Here is a 22,258-nt window from a genome sequence, read left to right as displayed (position 1 = left end):
CTCATACATCTCATGCTGTGACCCAACAACAACATACAGTGTTGACTTTCAGGTGCAAATTTTATTGTGGATCTTAACAAAGGTTTCAGAAAAAGCACAGGAAAAAATCAGCAATAGAGTGTCTCTTATAGAGTACACAAATATATTCTGTGAAAGCCACTATCTCTGCAGTTGAAGGCAGCTTAATTTAAACTAACAATTATTTTCAGATACACGTGTTGAGAAGCAAATTTTGCGAATATCCTTTATTCTCTATTAGTTTGATATTGAAATTGAGAACCAAATATTTCAATGACACTAACATTGTTGCAGCTTGTGTAGTATTAAAGTGTTAGACAGAAAAAAATTCATTATTGCAAAAAGAAATAGTAACACAGAAAACATTGTCAAAATACATAAAATTAGCCCTAGTACACATTAAATGACACAACATCTCTTTGGAAAATCTGTGGATGCTGAGGTATGCATAGTTTTGGAATTTGGGTGCTGCTATCTCCATTTTTCATGTGATACATCAAATCAAAATATCTTACGTAGAACTAATCATAAAGCTTTCTACAAAGGATTTCTTTAGTCTTTAACTGTACTTTAAGAGTAAAGAGAAAACCCACACTAATTCTTACAGTCTATTAGGGAACTGTGTAGAAAATCTTGCAAGAGGTCTTCAAGGCACTGTTTTCTCTTTGGTGCTTGGCACACACACAGGCCATTCATGAAGAATGTTTTGATAGGAAGACAAGAATAACAAAAACTAGACCTAAAGCTAGTATCTAGTATATTAAATATCATATATATCTCTCTCTAATGAAATAAAACCCATTACTTTTAAAATCCCTTCTGCTTTACAACACTGTGGTTTGCAGTAAGGTTTCTGCTAAATTAATCTAAAACATGAATTAAAAAACGCACTTTAAGAAAACAAGAACAGAAGTCAACCAAGTAGCGTTTACCTCAATCTATATAGTCTGCCTGAATGTAAACCATTGCCAAGTACTGTAACTCTCTGTAAAACAGAAAGGACCAAAAGCTGTGTTGATTTAGTGCCACTGGTTTACATGGAGACATGCCAATCAGCAACTTGGTCCACAGTCAATTGAAGCAGTTGAGTGCCTTCACCAGCACTCGCTGCTCCACTTGAATTCCTGAACTATGCAGCGGCAAGGGCTGCTGCCCCCCTCTAACAGAAAGGTACCTACTGACTAAGAAATGTAAAAAACTAGATACTCTGCAGTCTGCTTCATTCAATAAAAAACTTGGTACATTTGTACTCCATCGGAAATATAGAGCAATACAATTCTGGGCTACATGTGTGTGTCTCAGGTCAAAAATTCCTTCAATACCTTTTTTTTTTTTCTTGGGCCTGTTCTTTATGGCAAATAAATGCCAGTCAGCTGGGAAAGAAACCTGAAAGAAGTTGATCTCAAGATATAAGGATTTTAAATAATTATTTTGACAATATCTTTTTTTTATATACTATGAAGAATCTGTAGTTCCTCTTTGAAAAAATTAGCAGTTTTGTGTGGTTGACAGAGCATGCCAGGATCCATCAACAGGGAAGAGATGTCCATCTCCAACTACAAGACAAATCTGGATACCATACTGCTGAGTGCAATGGATGGATTAGAAGTCAGAGAAGCACAGGGAACTCTGTTCTTTGGGCAGCTTCATAAGGCACAGCAGCAGAAGTGTTTTCTGTTTGTTCGGTACTCAAGGCAGGCTGATAACCTGCCAGTTTGCGGTAGACTCAGCTACCCGTGGGCCTCCATGTGCCTGAGCACAAACACACTGGTCTGGTGGATGAGATCCAAATACCACCATGAGCTCTTAAGGCAGTGGCTTGGATTCATACTACTTGGCTTTAGAGCCCAGCCAAAGCGCTGAGATAGCTGCCTCAGGAGCAGAGGCTCCCTCTGGGACCAGCAGAGAAACTGGCCTCTCCAAGTGACTGTTCATATCTTACATGGGCTAAATCCATCGATTTGGATCTATTTAATCATTTAAAGTAATTATAAATAAAAGCAGGATTGCCCTAAAACTTAAACAACTTCTAATATAAACAGTGAGGAAAATTCTGCCTTCAGCTGTACATCAGTATAGACCACTCTGTATAAGGATAAAAGCATCACAGGTGTCCGCAGAATTTGGCAGAGCTGACTTAACATTTCACTTCCCTGAAGGAAGGTGCTGGCTTACACTAATTGCTGAAGAGCAAACTATCTACAGTAGTATTCTATATTTCTATAGTATTCTGTATCAAAGCAATAAATATTAGATATAATCTCTATATTAGATTTCATAGTTATCTCATAGCTATTTAAATCTACACTGTCAAAAATATAAGCTGTGACCCACTCCTACATGGCAGCATATACTATTTGTGTAAATGTGTTAGAACTATCAGATGGGTCTATATTTACATAGGATACTCTTGTTTATATAGCAGATTTTAATTTACATAAATTCTTACCATAGAATAATTATGTAAAGATTGGCTGTTCGGATGTTTCTATAGTTCTGCATAATTGCATTTCAGCATGAGAATTTCATCATTCTGTCCCAGTTTCATGGTTTTTAAGGATTGAAAACAGAGTCTGATAGACTTCAAAATCTCCCATAATGTTCCATCAGTATAGCATGAGAATACTTATTTTCAAGTCCAGGCAAAAACCAGTTTCACTGTTCCTAACCTTTTTCCTTTACAAATATAAACCTACTCTTTAAAGAAAGTGCACTCCTGAAAACAAGGGCAATTAAGATGTTTTGGCATTGCTAAGATGTAGAGAATATTTCAGCTGAGCATGATCTGCAGAAAAAACATAATATATTTTTAAATTAAAAATTACAATTACTACAATCTAGGTGTGCAAATTAAAAACTTACATATGAAACATTAAAATAAGGTGAGAATGCTGCTGGTATATACATGAGAAATTCTGTCTAAGTTTGCTCCAAAAATCCTCTGTTAATTCCTATCATTTAGCTTCTCTGATATTCAAGGTATAATAAAAACATGTTCATTTTCACCAAGGCTGAAATACCCAGTTGTTTACCTACATAAAAGGAAAATAATTGTTATTTTCTGCACCTCTAATTTCAGAAACTCAGTTAACAATACAGAGGCAAAAATACTTTTCAAAAGATATTTAGAATGCTTATAACAATTTATGAGTTCAGAGAACATTCAGGTATTGTCCTTGGAATTAAATATTGCCTTTCCTTTGCAAAAGTTGCTGTTTACTTCTCAGGATAATAATTTCTGTGGCCCCTCAGCAGAAGTCAGTACCATCTTGTTATTAAACATCAGATAGTGTTCATCAAAGACAGAACATAATTGCTCATCTTCCCTTTATGCTAATGTTGCACTGGAAAACTCTACATTAAAAAAAGCCCTGGAAAAGTGAAAAACGTGATGCTTTATATAGTAACTAGCTGTTAGTGACTGTTCTTGCCAGCACTGCATTTCTTCAGATGAACAGACTCAGGAGCATACAGATCACTCTCCCTTTGACCTGTACCAGTTCTGCCACCACTGGGTGACTATTCACAAACCTCCTCCCTGCACTGGCTAGGCCAAAGATTTCTAAACAGTCGTCCGGTAATTCCTGCCTAAGGACTTTTTTCCTTACTGTGTATCCTGGGCTCCCAAGAACCTGTGGAACAATTGGAACAATTGGAACAATTATTTTAGAAAAGCATCTAACACTAATAGCAACTGACTTCTAGGAGATGATTAATTTACTCTTCAATTTAAGTTCATGCAGTTCTTGACGATTAACACTTATGTCAAGCAGACTCTATCAGCTTCTTTATGGAAACATAACTGGTGCTTGATATAAACTCTAAGGGAAGAATCAACTCCTATTTCTCTTTTGTGTCTTTGTTAAAGCGAAACCCAAACAGATAACAGCTTACACTTAGTTACAATTAGAAAAAAAAGACCTTTTCATAACCATGTAAAATGACCACATAGCCTTACAGTGTAACAGGTTCTTTGCAGATGAGACTAGTTTTGACCTAAAAGCAGTGCTTTTTGTATCTGAAAGGCTACAAGAATGTTTCTGGAAAAGAAATCTTATTTTTTGTGTTGATCATTATGCAGTAAAATACATTCCTCATAAAATCAACCGAAGGGACGGATTCTAAACCCTATTTACCAATAAATCTATACCTGCAATCTAGTAATCCTGTGTTTAAACTACTAAAAGAAAAACAAGCCATTCTTTTACTTTCTAATGCTATGTAATAATACAAATATTATAGGGAAACTGTATCATACAGCTATGTATGCAAAGTGTGCTTACGTGGAATGCTCAATAACACATATTTAAAGCAGAGCATCACATTTATAATAAGTCTGAAGGAATGAGCACCCATAAAATTCAAGCCTAACAGCACTGGAAATGTAAATTCATCGAGTTAAGTGCTTGAGAAAGTTTCTTCTTTTGAGCTGAGAAGTGAACAAGAGTATTTTACTGTTTCTCCCCACGCACATTTCTGATAATTAGAATGCAATCACCTTATCGTGGGTTGAAAATACCTATATTAGAAAATATATATGTAAAAAACATTTAAATAGATACTCAGCGCCGAATCTTCCTATGATTGGCTTCAAAGGCTGATTTCAATTGAAGGTAAATCTTTTTTTCATTCTTGCTTCACCTACTACAAAAGAGTGTGAGAACAGTCATTACTGAGACATGAATTCTCACAGAAAATTCCCTAATACCTTCTGCCAAACCTTTTTCTTCATAATTTATATTAGTTTTAAATCTTCTATGAAAATAGCAGTGCAAGAACAATCAATTAAAAATCCATCAGATAAATGGTTTAGTTCCTTTTAGGATAAAGCTGCAGAGGAATACCGATGAAAAATATGCTATTTATGATGCTTTCTTTGTTAACACTCCTTTATGTCCCAAGTCAACTCTTCATTCCACATTCCTGTATTTGGTAAACAGATTGTACAGTACTCTCAGTGTAGACTTCAAGTCACAATTTACAATATCTAGAGAAAAAAAAGACAAGGGAAAAAAAAATTAGTAAATTCATTAGCTCAAAACGTTTTCTGAAAAAGTGCCTATTTTCTACTCCCTTTCCTTGCTCAGATCTATATCCATGAACATTCAAATCCCAAAGATACTGAGAAAAGAGCAGAAATATAAATAAAGCACAGTTGTTAAACTGGCAACACAAAAAATGTTATTTCAACCACTTTTAGTTATGGAAAGAAATGGCCACTGGTGCTGATGTAGAAATGTAACCAAGGTTTAGATGCCCACGAGCCAAATTGTGCTTAGGATGACATATATTACTATGACTGAATCTTCACTCAGTTGTGGCCAAAAAGTAATGATTTTGAAAAAAATCATCAGGCAGGAACCAATGGAACTCTGCTCTTATGTAAGGATTGCAGAACTCAGCCCATTCTGTGCTGCAACATCCTTCATTAGGCCTGATTTCAGCAAGATAGCTAGAGGCAAGTATAAATTTTCTCAAGATCTAAAGAAGCTAGGTATACAAGTGCCCCTTGAAGGCACTCCTGAAAATGCTTTGGGGTAGCTGATGTACATGGCTGCATCAGTCCTAGAAACTCAACATCTGAAATAAGGGATTGATACAAAACAAAAAGCTAATGAATACCTGCTGTTTCTAAGAGAAGCTGTTGAGAAAGTCAATATTATTTCACAAGAAATCTATAAAACAAACTGACAAGTACTACTGCAGCAGTCTACACGTCTGCTTCAAGGAATATTCAGTCTCAAATAGGGACCCAGAATTGCCCTCAGAAAGAACAGAACAGAATAGAATAGGATTAGAATTGTCCTATCTCTTTCTGCTGACTGTATAGGAACTCCATCTCCTAGCTTTGCTTCTTGGAATTGGCCACAAGGGTGTAAAGCAGATGGTCTGCATATTCCCATTGTCTTCAAAACCTCCAAGTAAGCCTAGGAAATTGTGTATGTAATCATCAGTTTTGCCATCTGTGTTTATCTACACTGATGTTTCTCATAGATTGTGAAGGGATTATACTTCGAAGAATGAATCCAATCGAACGTACGCATGGTGCCTCAAATTACGCAAACTTTGAAGGGAAAAAGATATTATCTACATGGCAAACTGACATCCACAAAGAGTGAAAACACCTAAGTGTAGATTTTATGCTGAGCCTATGCACGGTCATGAAACCACGGCCACATAGTTTTCTGGCTCTTAATAAAACAGATCAAAAATGCTTGTTATAAAACAAAGAGAAAATGCCAAAAGCTACAGGAAGGGTACATTGCTCCCACAACATTGTGTTACACTCTGCAGTACTGTTTGCATATAACTTGGGAAGCTTCCCCTTTCAGGCCAGCAACAAGCTGCACAACACTGTCATTTCCTAACACAGAACTTCACATGAATAAAGAGACAGCTCTGACAGGTCTTCACAAAGTTTCCACAGAACTCCACCACCACAACGGAATTCCACAGAAAGGTCCAAACAAAAAAGAAGCACGTTCCCAGGGAAAGACGAGTTATTTCCATTGCTACATGCGTTTGACTAACATGCGTAACATTTTACCGGTCGCAATTTTCAAAAAGAGAAACTTGAGTTTGGCTTTGACATACACATTTCAAGAAGCAATATGAAAAAGCTCAGACTGCAAATTAATTCGTTATAGACTCCGTATACTGATGTTCCATCCATTTTTAAAGTAAAGGTCACAGAAAGCTTTTTAATACCTTTTCAATAATATTGCAAATAACCCAAATAAACTGTTGACCCCATAAAAATCATTGGGTTTCATACTCATCTATTTAACTGCATTCTTTTTTCCACTAAATATGTTTTTCATATTCTAAAGCACTTTTCAGCATATTTTTTCCTCAAGAACCTCAAAGAAACAGTGTAGGAATGTAAAGAGTATTTAGTATACACATTTAGGGTAAGATCCTTTTCAATACTGTTTTGCTCACTGGAAATTTTAAGCACGGGCATTGTGCCCAATGTAACAACACATAAAACAGATGTGTTTTTCCATTCACATTGGGCAGGAAGTTTCATATTAAGCATTTCAATAATTGCACAAGAAACGTCTTATATATGCGCTGAAATATCCTTACGGTTTGATTTATACTGGAAAAATTACCTGTCCCCTAGAGCAATAAATACCTGAAAAATTAAATGCCATAAGAATTTTAAACCTCCATGGGGAGTAGGGGATCACAGATACTCTCTGTTTTCCTTGGATCTCTAGATTTCACTATTTGCCCCTTCTCTCTTTGACTATTTCAAACATAAAAATTTGTGACACAGTCACCACTGGTTTAGTGAAGCATGATTATGGATAAAAGTTCAAGCAATCAAAAGAAGTGAAAAAAATAGGCTTGGTGGGCCCAGATGAAATGCATAGGCAGCACAGGCTCAGTCCCGAGACGTATTTTTTTGTGTAAGTGCATATGTCTACTGCTGTTATGACCTGGAAGCTCGGAGAGATGGAAAATAAGCAGCATGGAGCAGAAATGGATTCAGTGATGTGTGCCTGAATCTCCAGGGAGCCCTTACTATTAGAAGGAAAACTCTGAGCATGAGCTTGTATCAACTCCTCAGGGAATGACAATCCAATACTACAGCAGGAAAAGACTGTGTGCACCATACACTGTGAATCTGCAATGGGTCTTGAAAATATTTTGATTATTATGGTAGGTAACCAGCAGACCCAGCTCCCACCCCTGTTGGGAAGAGTGGAGTAGAAGCTGCATGTCCAGCTTCTGAATGGTAAAAAGTGGTAACTTCTCATGGGAGGAATCAAGAGAGTACCCTATAACATGGTGAATTGAGGGCCCTATATCCAGACCGAAAAGCTGGATGTAAACCCTGTATTTATAGAAGCAGATGAGTGGAATCCTGGTCCTGCTAAAGTCGGCAGCAAAATCTTTCTCTGTCCTCAAGACATATTTTTACTTTCAGTTTTCAGCTCTAAATCTAATTTTAATACTCATGATTACATCCTGCATTCAAAGGCATTTATGTGAACATTTGAAATTCTTCTCTCACAACATCCACCTCTTTTGTGAAAATCTTGTAAATTACACTGGAATACTTGAGGTTTAGTATGATGATGTGGGATGGGGGAAGATGGAGCAACTGGAACAATTCTTATCTGCCAGTGACATCATTCACAACTGTATTATTTTTCTCTCAGTGAATATCTGAGTATTACTGCATATATTTGGTCACACAAATCCTACTGTGGCCATTCACGAAAGGAAGCCTTGCAACATTTGAAAAAATGTATCTATCAGCAATTTAAAATACAGAGCTACCTGAGAACTTAAAAATGCGTCTTGCCTTTCACTCTGGGATTAACATTTGTACCTTCATTTAGCTATACCATAATCTTGTGAGATAAGATCTGGATCCAACACAGATTTTTAAGGAGACAGCAACAAGTAGAATAGATACCTTCTGGTCTTGGCTTTGGTTTTTCCAATCCACCATCCTGCATGAGCTCAAATGCAAAGGATACATTGAGGACCTAGTAATATAATAAAGGTACTCATTATTGTGAACTATATACAGTATAAATATTATATATAAAATATATAAAAATAATAAATAATATATAAAAATAATAAATACTATATCAATGGTCAAAACAGGATGTATTTAAAGCTGCAGACTCCGATTCTCAGACATAGAAACCAGTCAGGGCTCCATGTATCAATGAAAGATCTGGTTCATGGAATCCAGATAATCCATTGTTTTTCCTGGGTGGTGATGGTGCCTACCTCCCACAAGTTTAAAAATTAGAACACGATGGGATAAAGTGCTCTTGTCTGGAACAGAAAGCTGAATTGCCTGAATAACAATAGACACTATGTGCCTGGTAGTGGTTTTTCTTAAAATGATAAATAGTACACAGATTACTTTATGCTTCCAAAACCCATGAAACCTTTCAAACGTTAAATTATTGGATTTTGGACACAAAAAGTCAGTTCTTTCATCGATTCATGTGTATAATTCTTTATACACTTAATGAACAGTAAGTCTGGTTCAATGACAGCATCACACAATGGCTGCCAAAATCAGTTAATACTTCCTAACCACCCCATCATTAATATAATTTTGCCTTTTATTCCAGATAAACATTAATACTGAGATCCTAAAAATGCTTAGAAATGGTTACTAGTACAGTCCTATCTTGATTTCAGCTATTTACACTAAGCTTATGTGGAAATGTTTGTGTCATTCCTGTACTATTAGACATGTTTATTTATTTGTTTTTTACGGAAAAATGAAATCTAATTACCTTTTGTTCAAAACTATCAGGAGTCAAGAAAAAGCTGTGTAGAGGAACAAAATAGCCTTCTAGGAGACCCATTAGCAGGACTAAGTACACACCATCTGCAAACTGTAAAAATAGGCATTTCTCAGTACATTTTCTGAATAATAACTCATTGCTTTGCTTAATGGACAAGATATATATCTTCTGATGCAGAACTGCCAACAAGCTACTAATACAAATATTTTAAATTGCAACTAAAAGACCTCATCTCACTTCTTTGATTCCTTTTATTTAGTTAGCACATTCTGTTATGTCTTCTCCAAAACTGTCCTAATGCTAAAACATACATTCAGAATATGGCTCCTGGGAAGTGAGGTGGTCAGTGGCTTTGATCCACGCCTTTGCTTTTTATTCTAGCAGTTGTGGGGAATCGAACAGCCACCTTTCAAGCCCTCAAATGGCATGCATTGCCTGAGCAGAGAAAAGCAGAATGAAGGTCCAATCTCATGACTGCACTGAAATTCAGTATATGGGAGGAACTAACAGAACAAACAATCATCTTTGTCCACGTTGGGCAAGTTTGAGTCAATCTGATTTCAAGTGTACATAATTACAGATGGAAGATCTCTATCTGCCATGATATGTGTTCATTTCTATCTAAAAAAAAACCTAGCAATATCCATAAGATTTTGTTAAAGGCCTCTCACTCGTGCCCTGAGATATCCTCACAATCAAAATGGATTATCTTCAGCAACCCATCACCCCCGTGAGGTAGATAGCTTGCTTTCAAGTGACAGAAATACAGTCTCTCATCTTAGGGAATGCCTTTCCAAATAAATGCTTAAGGAGTTTTTAAGTACATTTGAATAATATATTTCTTCCAAAAGTAAACAATGCAATAAGCAGGCGTAGAGAACACCTTTGTGAAAGCCCTTACACATTATTTTCATCTAAATCTTAATTTTACCTTTGAAAAATCTCTATCTATCAGATTGATAACTATTTAAATAAACTAGAGATTCTTAATAACATGAATCAAGACATAAAATAAAACCTGTCCTGAAGACACAGGTTTTTTTTTTTTTGATAGTGCAGATACCATCCTGCCTGCCTGACCTTGTAATTTTGGTATGATAACCGCTGCAATTGTTCGCATGGGGAGGTATTAATACAGCAGCATTAAGCTTCTCTTTTCGTTTTTGTCCAGCCAATTTAGCAGCTGAGAACAAGAAAGACCATGTACCACACTATTTCTGTGGTGCAATCAAGCCTGCAGCCCAACTGTACAGCTGCCTGCACACTTGAGTAGCTCTAGTCTCAAGACCGTACCTCGCTGAATAGAGTCATTGTAATCCCATGCGATTATGCGCTTGTGTAAAGGTAGACAGGAAACAACTGTTCAGCTTGACATTGGATCAAACCAAGCGGACAGAGTTCCTTCCTGACCAAAACAAGCACAGGTTCTGCTTACAGCACTTGGCAGAGTCCAAGAGGTAGCATCTGTTAATTAATTTTTATGCTAATGGAAGTACAAAACTGTTTCAGAGAAATTTAGCTGCCCTCATGATTTCTCTGCTTAACCGCTAAGGGTATTCTCCATACAAACATGTTTAGAATTGAAGGGTTTCCCAGTGAAATAACATCTTGGAACTCAATCAATAATAATTCAACGAAATTTCTGGATAAAGTTGGGGGCATAGTGCATAACACAATGCGACTATCCCTCCCTTTTAAGAAAGGCTGTAAAATCCTACCTGAGTCTCCAGCTCAGTAACCTCCAAATTCAATTTATTCAGATGCTTGTTCACAAAGGTGATGAGAGTCTGAAATATGAAAATAATGTAGTGAAGGCTTATTCAGCAGGGCAGCATGTTCAGTGCATGCAGCATGAACTCCACTCAGAAGAGAAACTGCATGAGTCAGGAGACTGCAACACACTTCACCCCCCGAGGATGAAGAATATGAAGAATAGAAATAAAATGAACATGATATACATAAATAAAAATACACTGTTAAAATATATTAATTCTTAAAAAAACTTGTAGCAGACTATAGGGAAGTGGGTAACGACTCCACTCAAATCTGACAGCAGCCAAACTAGCCTAGGTCAGACCCCTGGCAGTTGTGAACTGGATACCTCTTTGGCATCAGTACACTCAAGCTACCAGCTGGCTTCCACACACTTTGTGAGAACTACTTTTTCATGGGAACTTTAATAGCTGCATGTTGTTCTGTGTTCCAAAGTTAAGTTCATGCTGCTAAATATTAATAAAAAGTAACATTACAATAATTAATTTACATATTTGTTTAAGCATAAAGCCTAATTGTATTTAATGCATGCAAACTATGCCAATTATATATATACATATACACTCATGACGCATGTACAAACAGATACATGCAAGCACGCACATGCACACCTTATGTATTTTTAAAATAAAAACCTTCCAACCTTTTTCACCACATTGAGTTTGTCTGGAGCATGGTCAAATAAAGTATCGAATGCATCTCTTTCTGAAAAACATTCAGAGATGTTAATAGACTGAGCAGCAGTTGTCCAAATGCAGAATAAACACTTACTAAGGCACATACTCACTTAAGACAACACACTCAGCAAAAGGTTTCAATATAGTCTCTTTGTATTCCAAGTACTGTGTATTTTGCATACTGTTCTCTTTCTAGAAGCTGCTAGTAACTTATTGTCTATTATTTACAAAAAGCATCATTTTCAAGTATGATTTGGATTACCCAATAACAAACAGCCAGATATCAGGAGCTAAGTAACCAAATAATTTTGTTTGGAAGAACGTGAGTTTACATCTAGAGTCACTACATCTGCAGAGGAAGATTTTCCCCATGGGCCACTGATGCATGGTAGTGTGGTATACTATTAACCACCTCGAGCAAGCTTATGGTTACACAGCTGCAACACAGTTCTCTGTATGGATGTTTCTGGGCCATTGTGATTTGCAGTTTAGGACTTTATCAGCAGGACGGGCAACCTAGGGTAGCATGACTGGAGTGCTCCTGTACTCACCTTCTGAAGAAAACAGGAAAAAAAAAGGCACCAGAGTATTTTCTGAGCAATTTCCATTTTGACAATCACCCGAATGATAGCAAATGACTCCACAAAAAGCTACATTCATATTCCTCAATAAATGCAAAGGCAGACTTTATACAAACTAAGACTGCTCAGAGATATCGTGGGGAAATAGGTCGCGCATGTAGCCTGTTAAATCAGCCATTGAAATAACACAAGAAGCAAATGCTAAATTCTTGGTGGGATCCACCTGAGCTCTTCAGATGAGTGTTTTCTGCTGGCCAGTCTCAATACCAGCAGTAAGACGTACAAGGCACAGGAACTTGCATGCTGTTTAGGCCTGCTGAATAATGACTCAAAGTCATTAAAGTGTACGTAGGTAATGTATGCAAGAACACCAGCAAATTCACCAGCAGCTTTATGATAGGGCATCATTCCATATTATGCTGGCAACTTATGACCATTAATACTATTACAGTAATGTTCTGGAGGTTAGACCACAAAGCACCTGCAAATTAACATGTGCTGAAAAGCAATGAAAAGTGTTTTAAAGATGGTCAAACTGATTTTAATGCTGCTTTCCTTTTCTTAACTGCCACAATAGCCTGCGGTGCATATATTTATATATTTGCCAGGACATCTTGAAATCTTCTACTTCCTTGCAATGTGATCAAAGTCACCACCCACTGCAGAACTGATGTTTACTTGGGCTGCCTCAAGAAAAAGATAATAATTAAATTAACTTACCATGCCTTCCTGATAATGCCCTATAAAAAACAAACCAAAACAAAACACAACACAGTTACACATAATTCACTTGCAGACATTGTGCTACAAAAGAAAATAGCATACATGGCCAGATCTTTAGCTTGGTGAAAAGTGCAGTAGATCCATAGAATTAAGAAAACCCTAATCAAGTTACTCAGCTGAGAATCTGGATTAGTCTGGAGTCCATCAGTAGATCATCTCCTGCCTTCACTAAAGTCTCATGGGAGGCCAGATCTCAGACTTCGTACTATTGAGCCAAACCAACACACGTTGCCTGAGTGAAGGTGGCTTTTTCATGTCGATTTTGTGAAAACTTTTCCCTTTGCTTTTAAAGATGCATTTACCACACCAACTACAATATAATTCCAGCCAAAACAGTGCTATGACTGGGTTCCTAAGAACTGCAGCATTTTGCTCCAGTTGATCCCTCATGTAATTATTAAAGGTAAACAAACACACAAAGATTAAGAAGAAGTCAATAATAGGTTGGGCTCCTCTCCATTCTATTAGAAACTAGGATATTCTATTATTGCTCTCTGTTGGTTTGGAATAATTCTTCTGTCATAAATTGTTCATTGAGATGACATGTACAGGAATTACTACCATCATTTTACATCCCCAAAGTCCAAACACCTAAAAATAGTCATATCACATTCCTTTTTGAAAAAAAATAGTTCTCTATCAAATAAATAGCAATATAAAAGAATGAAGCATATTTTTGTTTGTTTGAAGGACATTTGACTAAAATAAGAAATCTAATAAATACAGAAATAAATTAATAGTAGACAAATACAAAACAAAGATTTTGTATATCTTCACTCTGTCTTCTGTTTTATCCTGGTCTCCTGCTTTTAGTTTCCCAGCTCTGTATTTCCTCACCCTTTTGTATTTTTAGATGCATGTTTTCAGCTCTTGAAAAGGCTAAAATACAGTCACTGGCTGATGCATCATCTTCCCTGGAACCCCAATACCAAAACCTAAATATCAGCAAATGTTTCAATTTCTGAGACACATCTGTGTTCAATTACTGAGCTGTTGGCAAAAGTGGTGTTGACATACTCAGTGTTACCAGTTATTTCCTCTTGGATTTGTCGAGACTGGAGGATTCCTTCTCGTTTCTGGAAAAAATAAAAAAATGACATTTTTCTCAGTAAAGCTTAATGCTTAGGGTACAGTAAAATATTTATTTGTGATCCACAAACATAATTAGATAAGAAACTTGAAAATAAGAATTTTTAAACAAACTTATAGTAATATATTATGTCAGCTTGTAAGTATTTCAGAAAACTCTTTTGTACTTTAACAGGAAACTTGAAACTCCACCTGTAGAAGGAAGTATTTCTTTTCCTTTCTCCATTGTTCTTAATTCACTTTTCTTTTAAAGGCCCCAATTCAGCAAGACATTTGAAACACCTAAACACATATGTAAGTATTTTAGTAGAGGTGTATCTAGGTGAGTTGAATTAAGCCTTGTATTTCAATGAGCAGCTTTGGCAGATGGTGCTCATGCTTCTCTTTTGCAAAAATCTTGCTCCCAGGCTATCTGTTCTTTCTGCCCTGTTCATATACTTTTTATTTTCTCAGTGTTTTCCTTTTCTGACTTCTCTGCACACAAAGAGCTCCATTTGCTTGTGATGGAAAATCCAACTGGAGGATAATCCATTCACAGACCCTAGTCATCTCAGTGTTAATATATGCAATGACTCCAATGTTCTTCAGATGCAAAGAGCCTTTTGTACATGGCGGTGAGTGGCCTGTGTCTAGAAGCTGTACACAAAATGGCAGAAGCCAACTCAAATGGTTGCTATTTGAGTCAGTTGGAAAATGCAGGAGTTTAAAAATCTGACATTGTTTCCAGGATGCTGATCACAGTCATCTGGTGGCGGTGTAAATACCGCACATATGTTTTGCCTCTCTTTGTGTTCCCTCTGTTAATTCTATTCCCTGGAATTAGCAAAATTTTGCAATACAGAAAGAAAAGTCAGGCAAATGCTGACGACTGCATGTAAAGTCTAGACATTAGGCAATTATTCATGATTCTTCCCTCCCTGTCATACAAGGAAATGAGAAAAATAAATTTATGCTAGTCTTAGACTTGCCTTCTGCGTGGAGAAAAGGAGAGAATAACCTTTTGTAAAAGTCCCTCATGGCATGTGAACTGCGGCTGCTGCTCTTCCCTGCCTTGGAGAAGGCAGCACACGGCTCCCTGAAGCAGCTCTCGGTGTCTGATGTGCTGAGGATTTGGCCAGGCTTGAGTCTATTACTTCTATACTGCATTACTAAAATATATGAGGATCAAATTTTCTGCAAGAAAGCAACACATGGCACCCTCTGGGTCACTCCAGACCGGCACTTGGGGGAATCTGAACTGTCCTTTTAGCTACATTATAGTTTCAGGGGTCTACCATTATATTTTTTAAAGCCCTGTTACTAAATATCTTGCACACCATCAAAAATGCATTCAAGGAGGACCTTTGAACATTAGAAAGACAGAGTGGAGTCCAGTGTGTTACATATTGAAAGAGGGGGCACAGAAAAGCTGACGAGACACCTTCTGTCACACACCCTGAAGGTCTGAAGAAAAATGACATAATTGAGGGCTAACTTCACTTCCAGCTTGTGCAGACAGCAAAGAGAATTTGCATTTGACATTACAACCTAGTTCATGCTACCTCAAGTTAGAATTCCACTCTGTTTGGGATTTTTGTTTATTGTTATTTTTGCTGCAGGGTGAAACTTTATTTCCTCCTGCTGGTGACTCTGACATGCCAGTGATGCCTTCTGGAGCAAAAGCCCCGTCACTGTTTTCTCCTAGGTTAAATAGGAATTCTGCACCTTGATCCAATTGTTGACCAAAAAAAGACATCAAGCCCTAGCTTTGTGCCTGGCATCTGATCACTAAAATTAATGGAATTTCCACACTGCCCAAATACAACATCAATCTGCTGGACACTTATTTGACCAGCACATGTGAAGACAGACTTTCCTATGCTTTTGATTTGTAAAAAAAAAGGTGAAAAAGTCTCAATGGCAACTATCAGGAGCGACTTTAGAAACACTAGCCTAAGCATCTTCTCTGTGATGGCTGCTTCCCATACATGTGTTGCACTTTAAAATCTCTCCACCTCTACTGACCCTAACACTGATGTCATCTGATGTGAAGTTTGCTTTATACTAGACAAAGAATGACACAATATTCCTGAAAATACAACCAAGTGCTACTGAGAACTGAAAGACTGTCCAGCAATGTTCCTTAAAGACAACAGTGGCTATAACTGAAATAACAAAATATAAAAATTAACATCTACTATTTGAAAGTCACTGAGAAATTAGGTATGAATGAAGATTTCCTGTTAAAAAGCAAAGCTGGACGCGCATTCCAGTGACCACAGAAGACGTTATTTGGACAGCCTTGGCATTTTCTTCCCTCACAGCTGAAAGACTCCACTAAAGACCATGAAAGATCTTCCTATTCATTTATCATTTTAAATTGCAAACTACCCCTAGACCAAAAAAATACATCTGAAATTCGGGTAATATGTCCGGAAATGGAAAGGGTCTCTTCATCCTTCTTCACACCAGCTATATGCCAGCAGTTCCATGCAACCGAGGGCCAACTGCTCAATTTCACACACCAAGTCCCACTCTGAAAACTTTCCCACTATTTGAATGGCTTTTGCATATGTATTGTTGCTATCCCATTTATCTAGAGGATCATGTTTTATAATTGTTCGATCCAAAATAAAATGCAGAACTGTTCTGGAGCTTGAAAGAACAAATACATTTGTCACAGGTTCAAAAAAAGACTTCTTGGGAACATGGAGGCAAAGCTGCTCAGAAACACTTCAGACCTTGCCAGGCAGTGGGACCGATGATCTCAGACTAAGCTTGTGATGTACACCTTCTTCTAATCTCATTAATTTCCTAATTTTGATGAACAGGAGTTTATGCACCCAAGAACTGCTGACACAGTGCTCGGAACAAGCTGAAGCCATTCTCATACTCTCTGACTTAACATTTCTTGCACACAAACAATCTGTCATTTAACCATTTGTAGATGGCATAAATTAGTAATTTTTTAAAAGGGGCAAAATTATGGCAAGATCCAGCCCTCCATAAAAGCTCTCACTTGCTTCAGTAGAAATGATCAAACAAAGTCTGGGCTTTGTTCAAAGTTAACTCTATTCGTATGAAAGGAAAATAAAATAATGTAACAAAATAGCTACAAAAGGCCCAACTATCACATTTTTTCCCAAATCAGCTTAAAACCCAGATTTCGTATTACTCTCATTGCCAACAGCCAAAGGAAACAAGCTTTCATAAGCACTGCGGTGATTACCTGTTGGGCATGAGCACATTGTTTGTTTCAGAAGTCTCTTTGTTTCTATTTCAATACACTACATCCAGCCAACAGAGCAACCCTCACATTTTGTGTGTTTCTAAACCCAACAGAATTTTGACATGAATGAAGGTAGTCTTCATTACAGACCTTATAAAAGTACTTTGTTCTTTTACTTCTCTTTCTCTCTACTTTTCTCTTTATCAAACTGTTTAGAGAAGAATTTTAAAGTAGCTACCACACAGTTGGTTAAGCTTCCCTAGGCATGACCTTACTTCACAGACTGTATGAGGGTTTAGAGCATGAGGCGCACAAGTTTGAACACTAAATTAGGCTTTAGGATCTGCTGACTGTTGATTAAAACTTTCACTGAGTTCAAAGCATTCACGATGATTTATACAGAACCAATCCCACAGGACATGAAAGACAGATTTAAAAAATAAAAATAAAAAACCCACTCACCATAAAATAAAAATGAAAAATGTCTCCAACACAATTACAGTAAGAATACTGGCCTCCGCCCTCTGTTAATAGGAATCAGCATAGCCTTGGAGTTCTACTGACTGGCTTTCACCAAGGACTGGTGAAGTCTTCTGCAACACTACTTGGATTTTATTCTGGTGCAACCGCTTTCTCTGCAATTCTCTGGCGCCTGAGCTACAGCTGTGTAGCTGAGAGGCAAAGCAGCGAGCCAGATTCTCCCACTGCTTATTGTTTTTAAATTGGTTTATCTGTACTGACTTCAGTGGATGTGCTGTTGAACTACATTAGCCTATTAAACAAGAGTACAATTACATCCATTGATTTCAACAGGAATTTTGTCTGGACGTATGGAGTGACAGCAGAATGCAAGATCTGGGTCTTTATTTTAGGACTATGTTCTGGTTTAGTTTCTCATTCCAAAGATGCCCTCACTGCTGCACTCCTGACTTCTTACACTGTTTTTGGTAGAACTTTGAGATAAAGCAGTGTAATTAACGTATTTGTAATAGCCAAGGGCAAGTACTTGAAAATTATGTTATGTTTCCTTAAACACATAAATGCAGATTTGCTGAGGTTCTCTTTCACTGTCTGTAGAGAAGCCCATGAAGCAGAATCTGAGAGTCTATGAGTCATTATCAGGCGTCAGTGACACATCTACCAGAGACTCTCCTTCAGATTTCTCCCCAAATTACAAAACTTGTCTGATCTGAATGCTGGAAAAAGGAGCGGTTACTTTCTCAGATCTGTCCCACAGATTTTCAGTCACTCAAAACTTGAGCAATAGCTCTTTGCACCAGATATGTCAGTGTAACAACAATTAAAACACATAAATACAGTTACGGTGTGAAAAATAAAAGGCGAAGTTAATTGGAAAGAAAGAAAAGCGGATTAAACGGGAAGAGGCCAAATAAGATAGAGCAAGCACAAGTCCAACTGAAAGAAAAATGATCAACAGAATAACATTAAGAGTTTGGATGGATGAGGCTCTACTAAGGAGACTGACCGACACAAAAGATTTAGTTGATGGGGTTTTTTTGCATGCTTATGAGAAAGCCAACACTGTAATCAGACTAAATTAGCATGCACAAGGCTGAAAAAGAATATTTAGTCACCTAACATGAATCTGAGTGTAATAAACAATGACAATTCATCATTCAGTGCCAAGAATGATTTGAATCTCTACACAAGAAGACTGTCAAAAATGGCAAAAATAGTAATTCCAGAGATCATATTGGGTGATAAACAAATTCCAACAATAATAATGCTTCATATATTTTTAATGTCAGAGTCTGGCCACTTCACAATCAAAATAAGATATTCTGAGCCGCAGCTCAATCTGGGAAAGCAATTCTGCCTTTTTCTGGTTGAAGCACTGTCAGCAGGAAAGATGCACGTGTGTTTCTTGTCAGCCAAAGAGACACACACACACCCCCGCTCAAACAGAAAATCCAGATGTACTTTTCAAGAAACCCCTCAGTGGATCTCACACCACTGCCAGGAGCTGTTTAACACCTCTCTTACCTGCACGACGACAACCTGAATGGACACGTGGTCTGGGAGTCTGATTGGTGCTCGAAAATACTGCGATAACGCAACTAGAAGATGAAGTATTGCTACGAGACTTTTAGCATGAACAGCTGAAATAGATATTAAAAGCACAAGTTACAAACTGCAAAGTAACTAGGACACATATTTTTACTTTTGAGGATGTAGGGATTATGGGACTCTTTTCCTCTTGCCACTTGGAGCCAGGGGCACTTTGAAGGCACCTCGTGTTTCCTGGTCTCCTCCTGCTCAACAGGTCATGCGAATGCAGCCCAGTCAGTAATATGCGTCAGCAGCAAAGTGTTGGTTTTTGCAACATGTCTGGATGCCATAGGCTTGTGTAGATGGAAATCTAAAGCTAATCCAAAAGCCAGATTTCATGTACGGCAGTTTAAGTGCTGTCTCTGCATTCTCCTTGCCTTTCCTTTATTCCCTTTATTTCAAAAAGGATTTATGGACTATCAGAAAGATATTTTTGTACTCATAACATGCACTTATTCATTTTTAAGTGTCACAATGTCTGTAGGATGATAAATGAGCCTATTTTGGCAGAAGCCTTAAGCAATAACTTACTAAACTCATTGACTGAAACATTCCTCATGAAGTTGTTATAGTTCTTGTTATTGAAGCTTTTTCACAGCAGGTTTCATATGGGTAGTTAACACTAATACGACTTACAAGATATCAAAAGCCATACTGTAGGAAATCCTTAATCAAGTATCAAAGTATTGTCATGAAAGTGAATCACTTCTAATTCTTATTATTGCCTTTCTTCTTCTTCTTGCATTTTGTTTTTGCATTTATAATCTTCCCCAGAGTAGTATTCCTAAATTATATTTGATAGCTACAGTACAGTGCACTTAAGTTTTTTGTACTTGAATTAACCAATAACTACTACCTTACTTCACTGGTAAAGCAGGATCGGTCACTAAAATATCCTCCTTCACTATCTTCCAGTGAAAGTCCCAACCATGCCATAGAGATACCCATTCATATAAAATGTAGCATTGCTGTCAAATTTTGCTGGGGTGCCAGTGATCATGGCTGAGGTCCTTTAGCAGGACACTAAAAAGATGTCTGTCTGCCCAGCACCGGTGTGTGCTACAGCTGGCTCCAGCTGCTGCTGTCTCTACTTTAGCTCTAAAACACATGTAAAACATTAAATTAAACCTAGAAGTTAAATTGTCAGACCACTCCAAACACCCTTCCTCCAGCTGCACAACAGAGAATGGAAAAACCTGAGGGGAAGCTGAAGAGAGATGAGGATAGAAAACTCAGTGGGACCACACGAAAGGGAACGTCAGAGATGCCTAATGTTCATTCTTCTTCCCTCAAGCTATTTCTCTCCCTCTCACTAATTTGTTGTGAATGGAATGGGGTACAAAACAGCTCAACTTAAGACAGCTACAGGAGACAGGGAAAACTGCTACATACTGGTCAAGGTATTCACCAGTGTGAAATGATTCTGGATACCAAACTTAAACCAGACTAAGAGGCCTAATTTTCTAAACTGGATGATAACCTGCTTTCTGCAACACACATGCACTAAAATGTCTTGTGTTGGGCCACGGAGCGCATTTCTACTAGATGTGACTATGTTCATTTTTAATGCAATAAAACAGGTGCAGTCCTAACCTTGATGGGAGCTTTGTACTCAAAACCTGTGGTTCAGATTTAGCCTTAAATGGTCAGAAATATTATTCATATCTATGTTGCAAATTTCACATAAAGAGTCCTAGGACCTAACTCCCCTTCTGCCTATCTACTACATTTATGTAGGTACTTGCCAATACAGCAAACCAATTGATTTAGTAACAGAAAACTTAAGGTAGTATGCATATGGACTTAAGAGCAGAAATATCCTACTTTGACAGACTCTGAAAAGACAGTTTATATAAACTGGAGGTTGAGCACCAGTAAAGAGGGCAGAGTGTACCACATCTGGAAGTGCCATGCAGAGCAGCTCCTACCATAAATACCAAGTTTCAGTCTCCCCTTATCATTGAATATTTCAGAATTCCAGATAGCAGCTATAGACTCTCGGCTGTCAAAAGATGAGAACAGCATGGAAAACACACAACTTACAGTCAACGTTCCATTTAATGTTTCTTGGAGGGAGTTTTAGGGTTTCGTTGATCTTTTCGAGCACTGTCTGTAGCTTCTGTTTCTGAGCAATTTCAGACTGAGTAACTTCAGCAACATTCAGCTTCTCACTTTCAAGTTTCTCTGAAGTGATAATAGAAGAAAAAAACAGAAGAAAAAACATTGTCAACTACATGAAGAACACAAAGACATTCCATGCACCAAGATGTACATTCAAAAAAAATTAGATTTTCTAGTTTTAAAATTATCTGGGTTTCCTTTCAGGGCCACTTTTCCCCACACTTCTGAAATCCTACAGTTCACAATTTCCCTTTTTTTAAACATTGCAAAGGGGAAGGCCAACTATTAATGAGAGCCACACTACTGGCTAACAAGTATTTGCTGCAGCTCTCTTTAGGGAACACCAGACTCAGAGGTAAAGCCCACTACTTCTACTGCTACTGGGTAAACAGTATTCTCCATGCAAGGGGCTTGTACAGCAGCCCATCGAACCTAGGAAACAGATACCAACTTTAAGAAGATTTGTTTCATCAGTCTCAGCCTCACGGTTTCTCCCTCAGACTCGGGAGACTCAGGCCTATTTGTGATAAAAGCGAAGTGACACCATATTCATAGAGGTGGAGGATGCACGCAAGAAACGTGAACAAGTATTTCTGGAGGTATGAAAACAACTAAAACCTTGGGCAATTTCTTTCTATTAAACCAAAA

General features: G+C 37.5%; 1 protein-coding gene across 2 annotated transcripts in view; it reads right to left on the bottom strand.

Annotated features, from left to right (window-relative positions):
• Window positions 1-1,641: 1,641 nt before the first annotated feature.
• The window catches only part of PARVA (parvin alpha), a 67,583-nt gene continuing 46,966 nt past the window's right edge, over window positions 1,642-22,258 (bottom strand). For both annotated transcript variants that reach the window (XM_082059097.1, XM_082059098.1), the window contains 9 exons: window positions 21,533-21,673; window positions 19,424-19,539; window positions 14,140-14,198; window positions 13,060-13,079; window positions 11,725-11,786; window positions 11,027-11,095; window positions 9,297-9,398; window positions 8,450-8,522; window positions 1,642-5,005 (listed from right to left, as the gene is read on the bottom strand). In XM_082059097.1, the coding sequence (XP_081915223.1) occupies window positions 4,929-5,005; window positions 8,450-8,522; window positions 9,297-9,398; window positions 11,027-11,095; window positions 11,725-11,786; window positions 13,060-13,079; window positions 14,140-14,198; window positions 19,424-19,539; window positions 21,533-21,673 (719 nt within the window). In that variant the 3' untranslated portion in view covers window positions 1,642-4,928. The remainder of the gene's footprint in view (window positions 5,006-8,449; window positions 8,523-9,296; window positions 9,399-11,026; window positions 11,096-11,724; window positions 11,787-13,059; window positions 13,080-14,139; window positions 14,199-19,423; window positions 19,540-21,532; window positions 21,674-22,258) is intronic.

Source organism: Streptopelia decaocto (genome assembly GCF_964273445.1).
Source record: "Streptopelia decaocto genome assembly, chromosome: 7".
Classification (NCBI taxonomy): Eukaryota; Metazoa; Chordata; class Aves; order Columbiformes; family Columbidae; genus Streptopelia; species Streptopelia decaocto.
The sequence above is the reverse complement of the archived record's forward strand: the minus strand, read 5'-3'. Positions and strand labels throughout refer to the sequence as shown.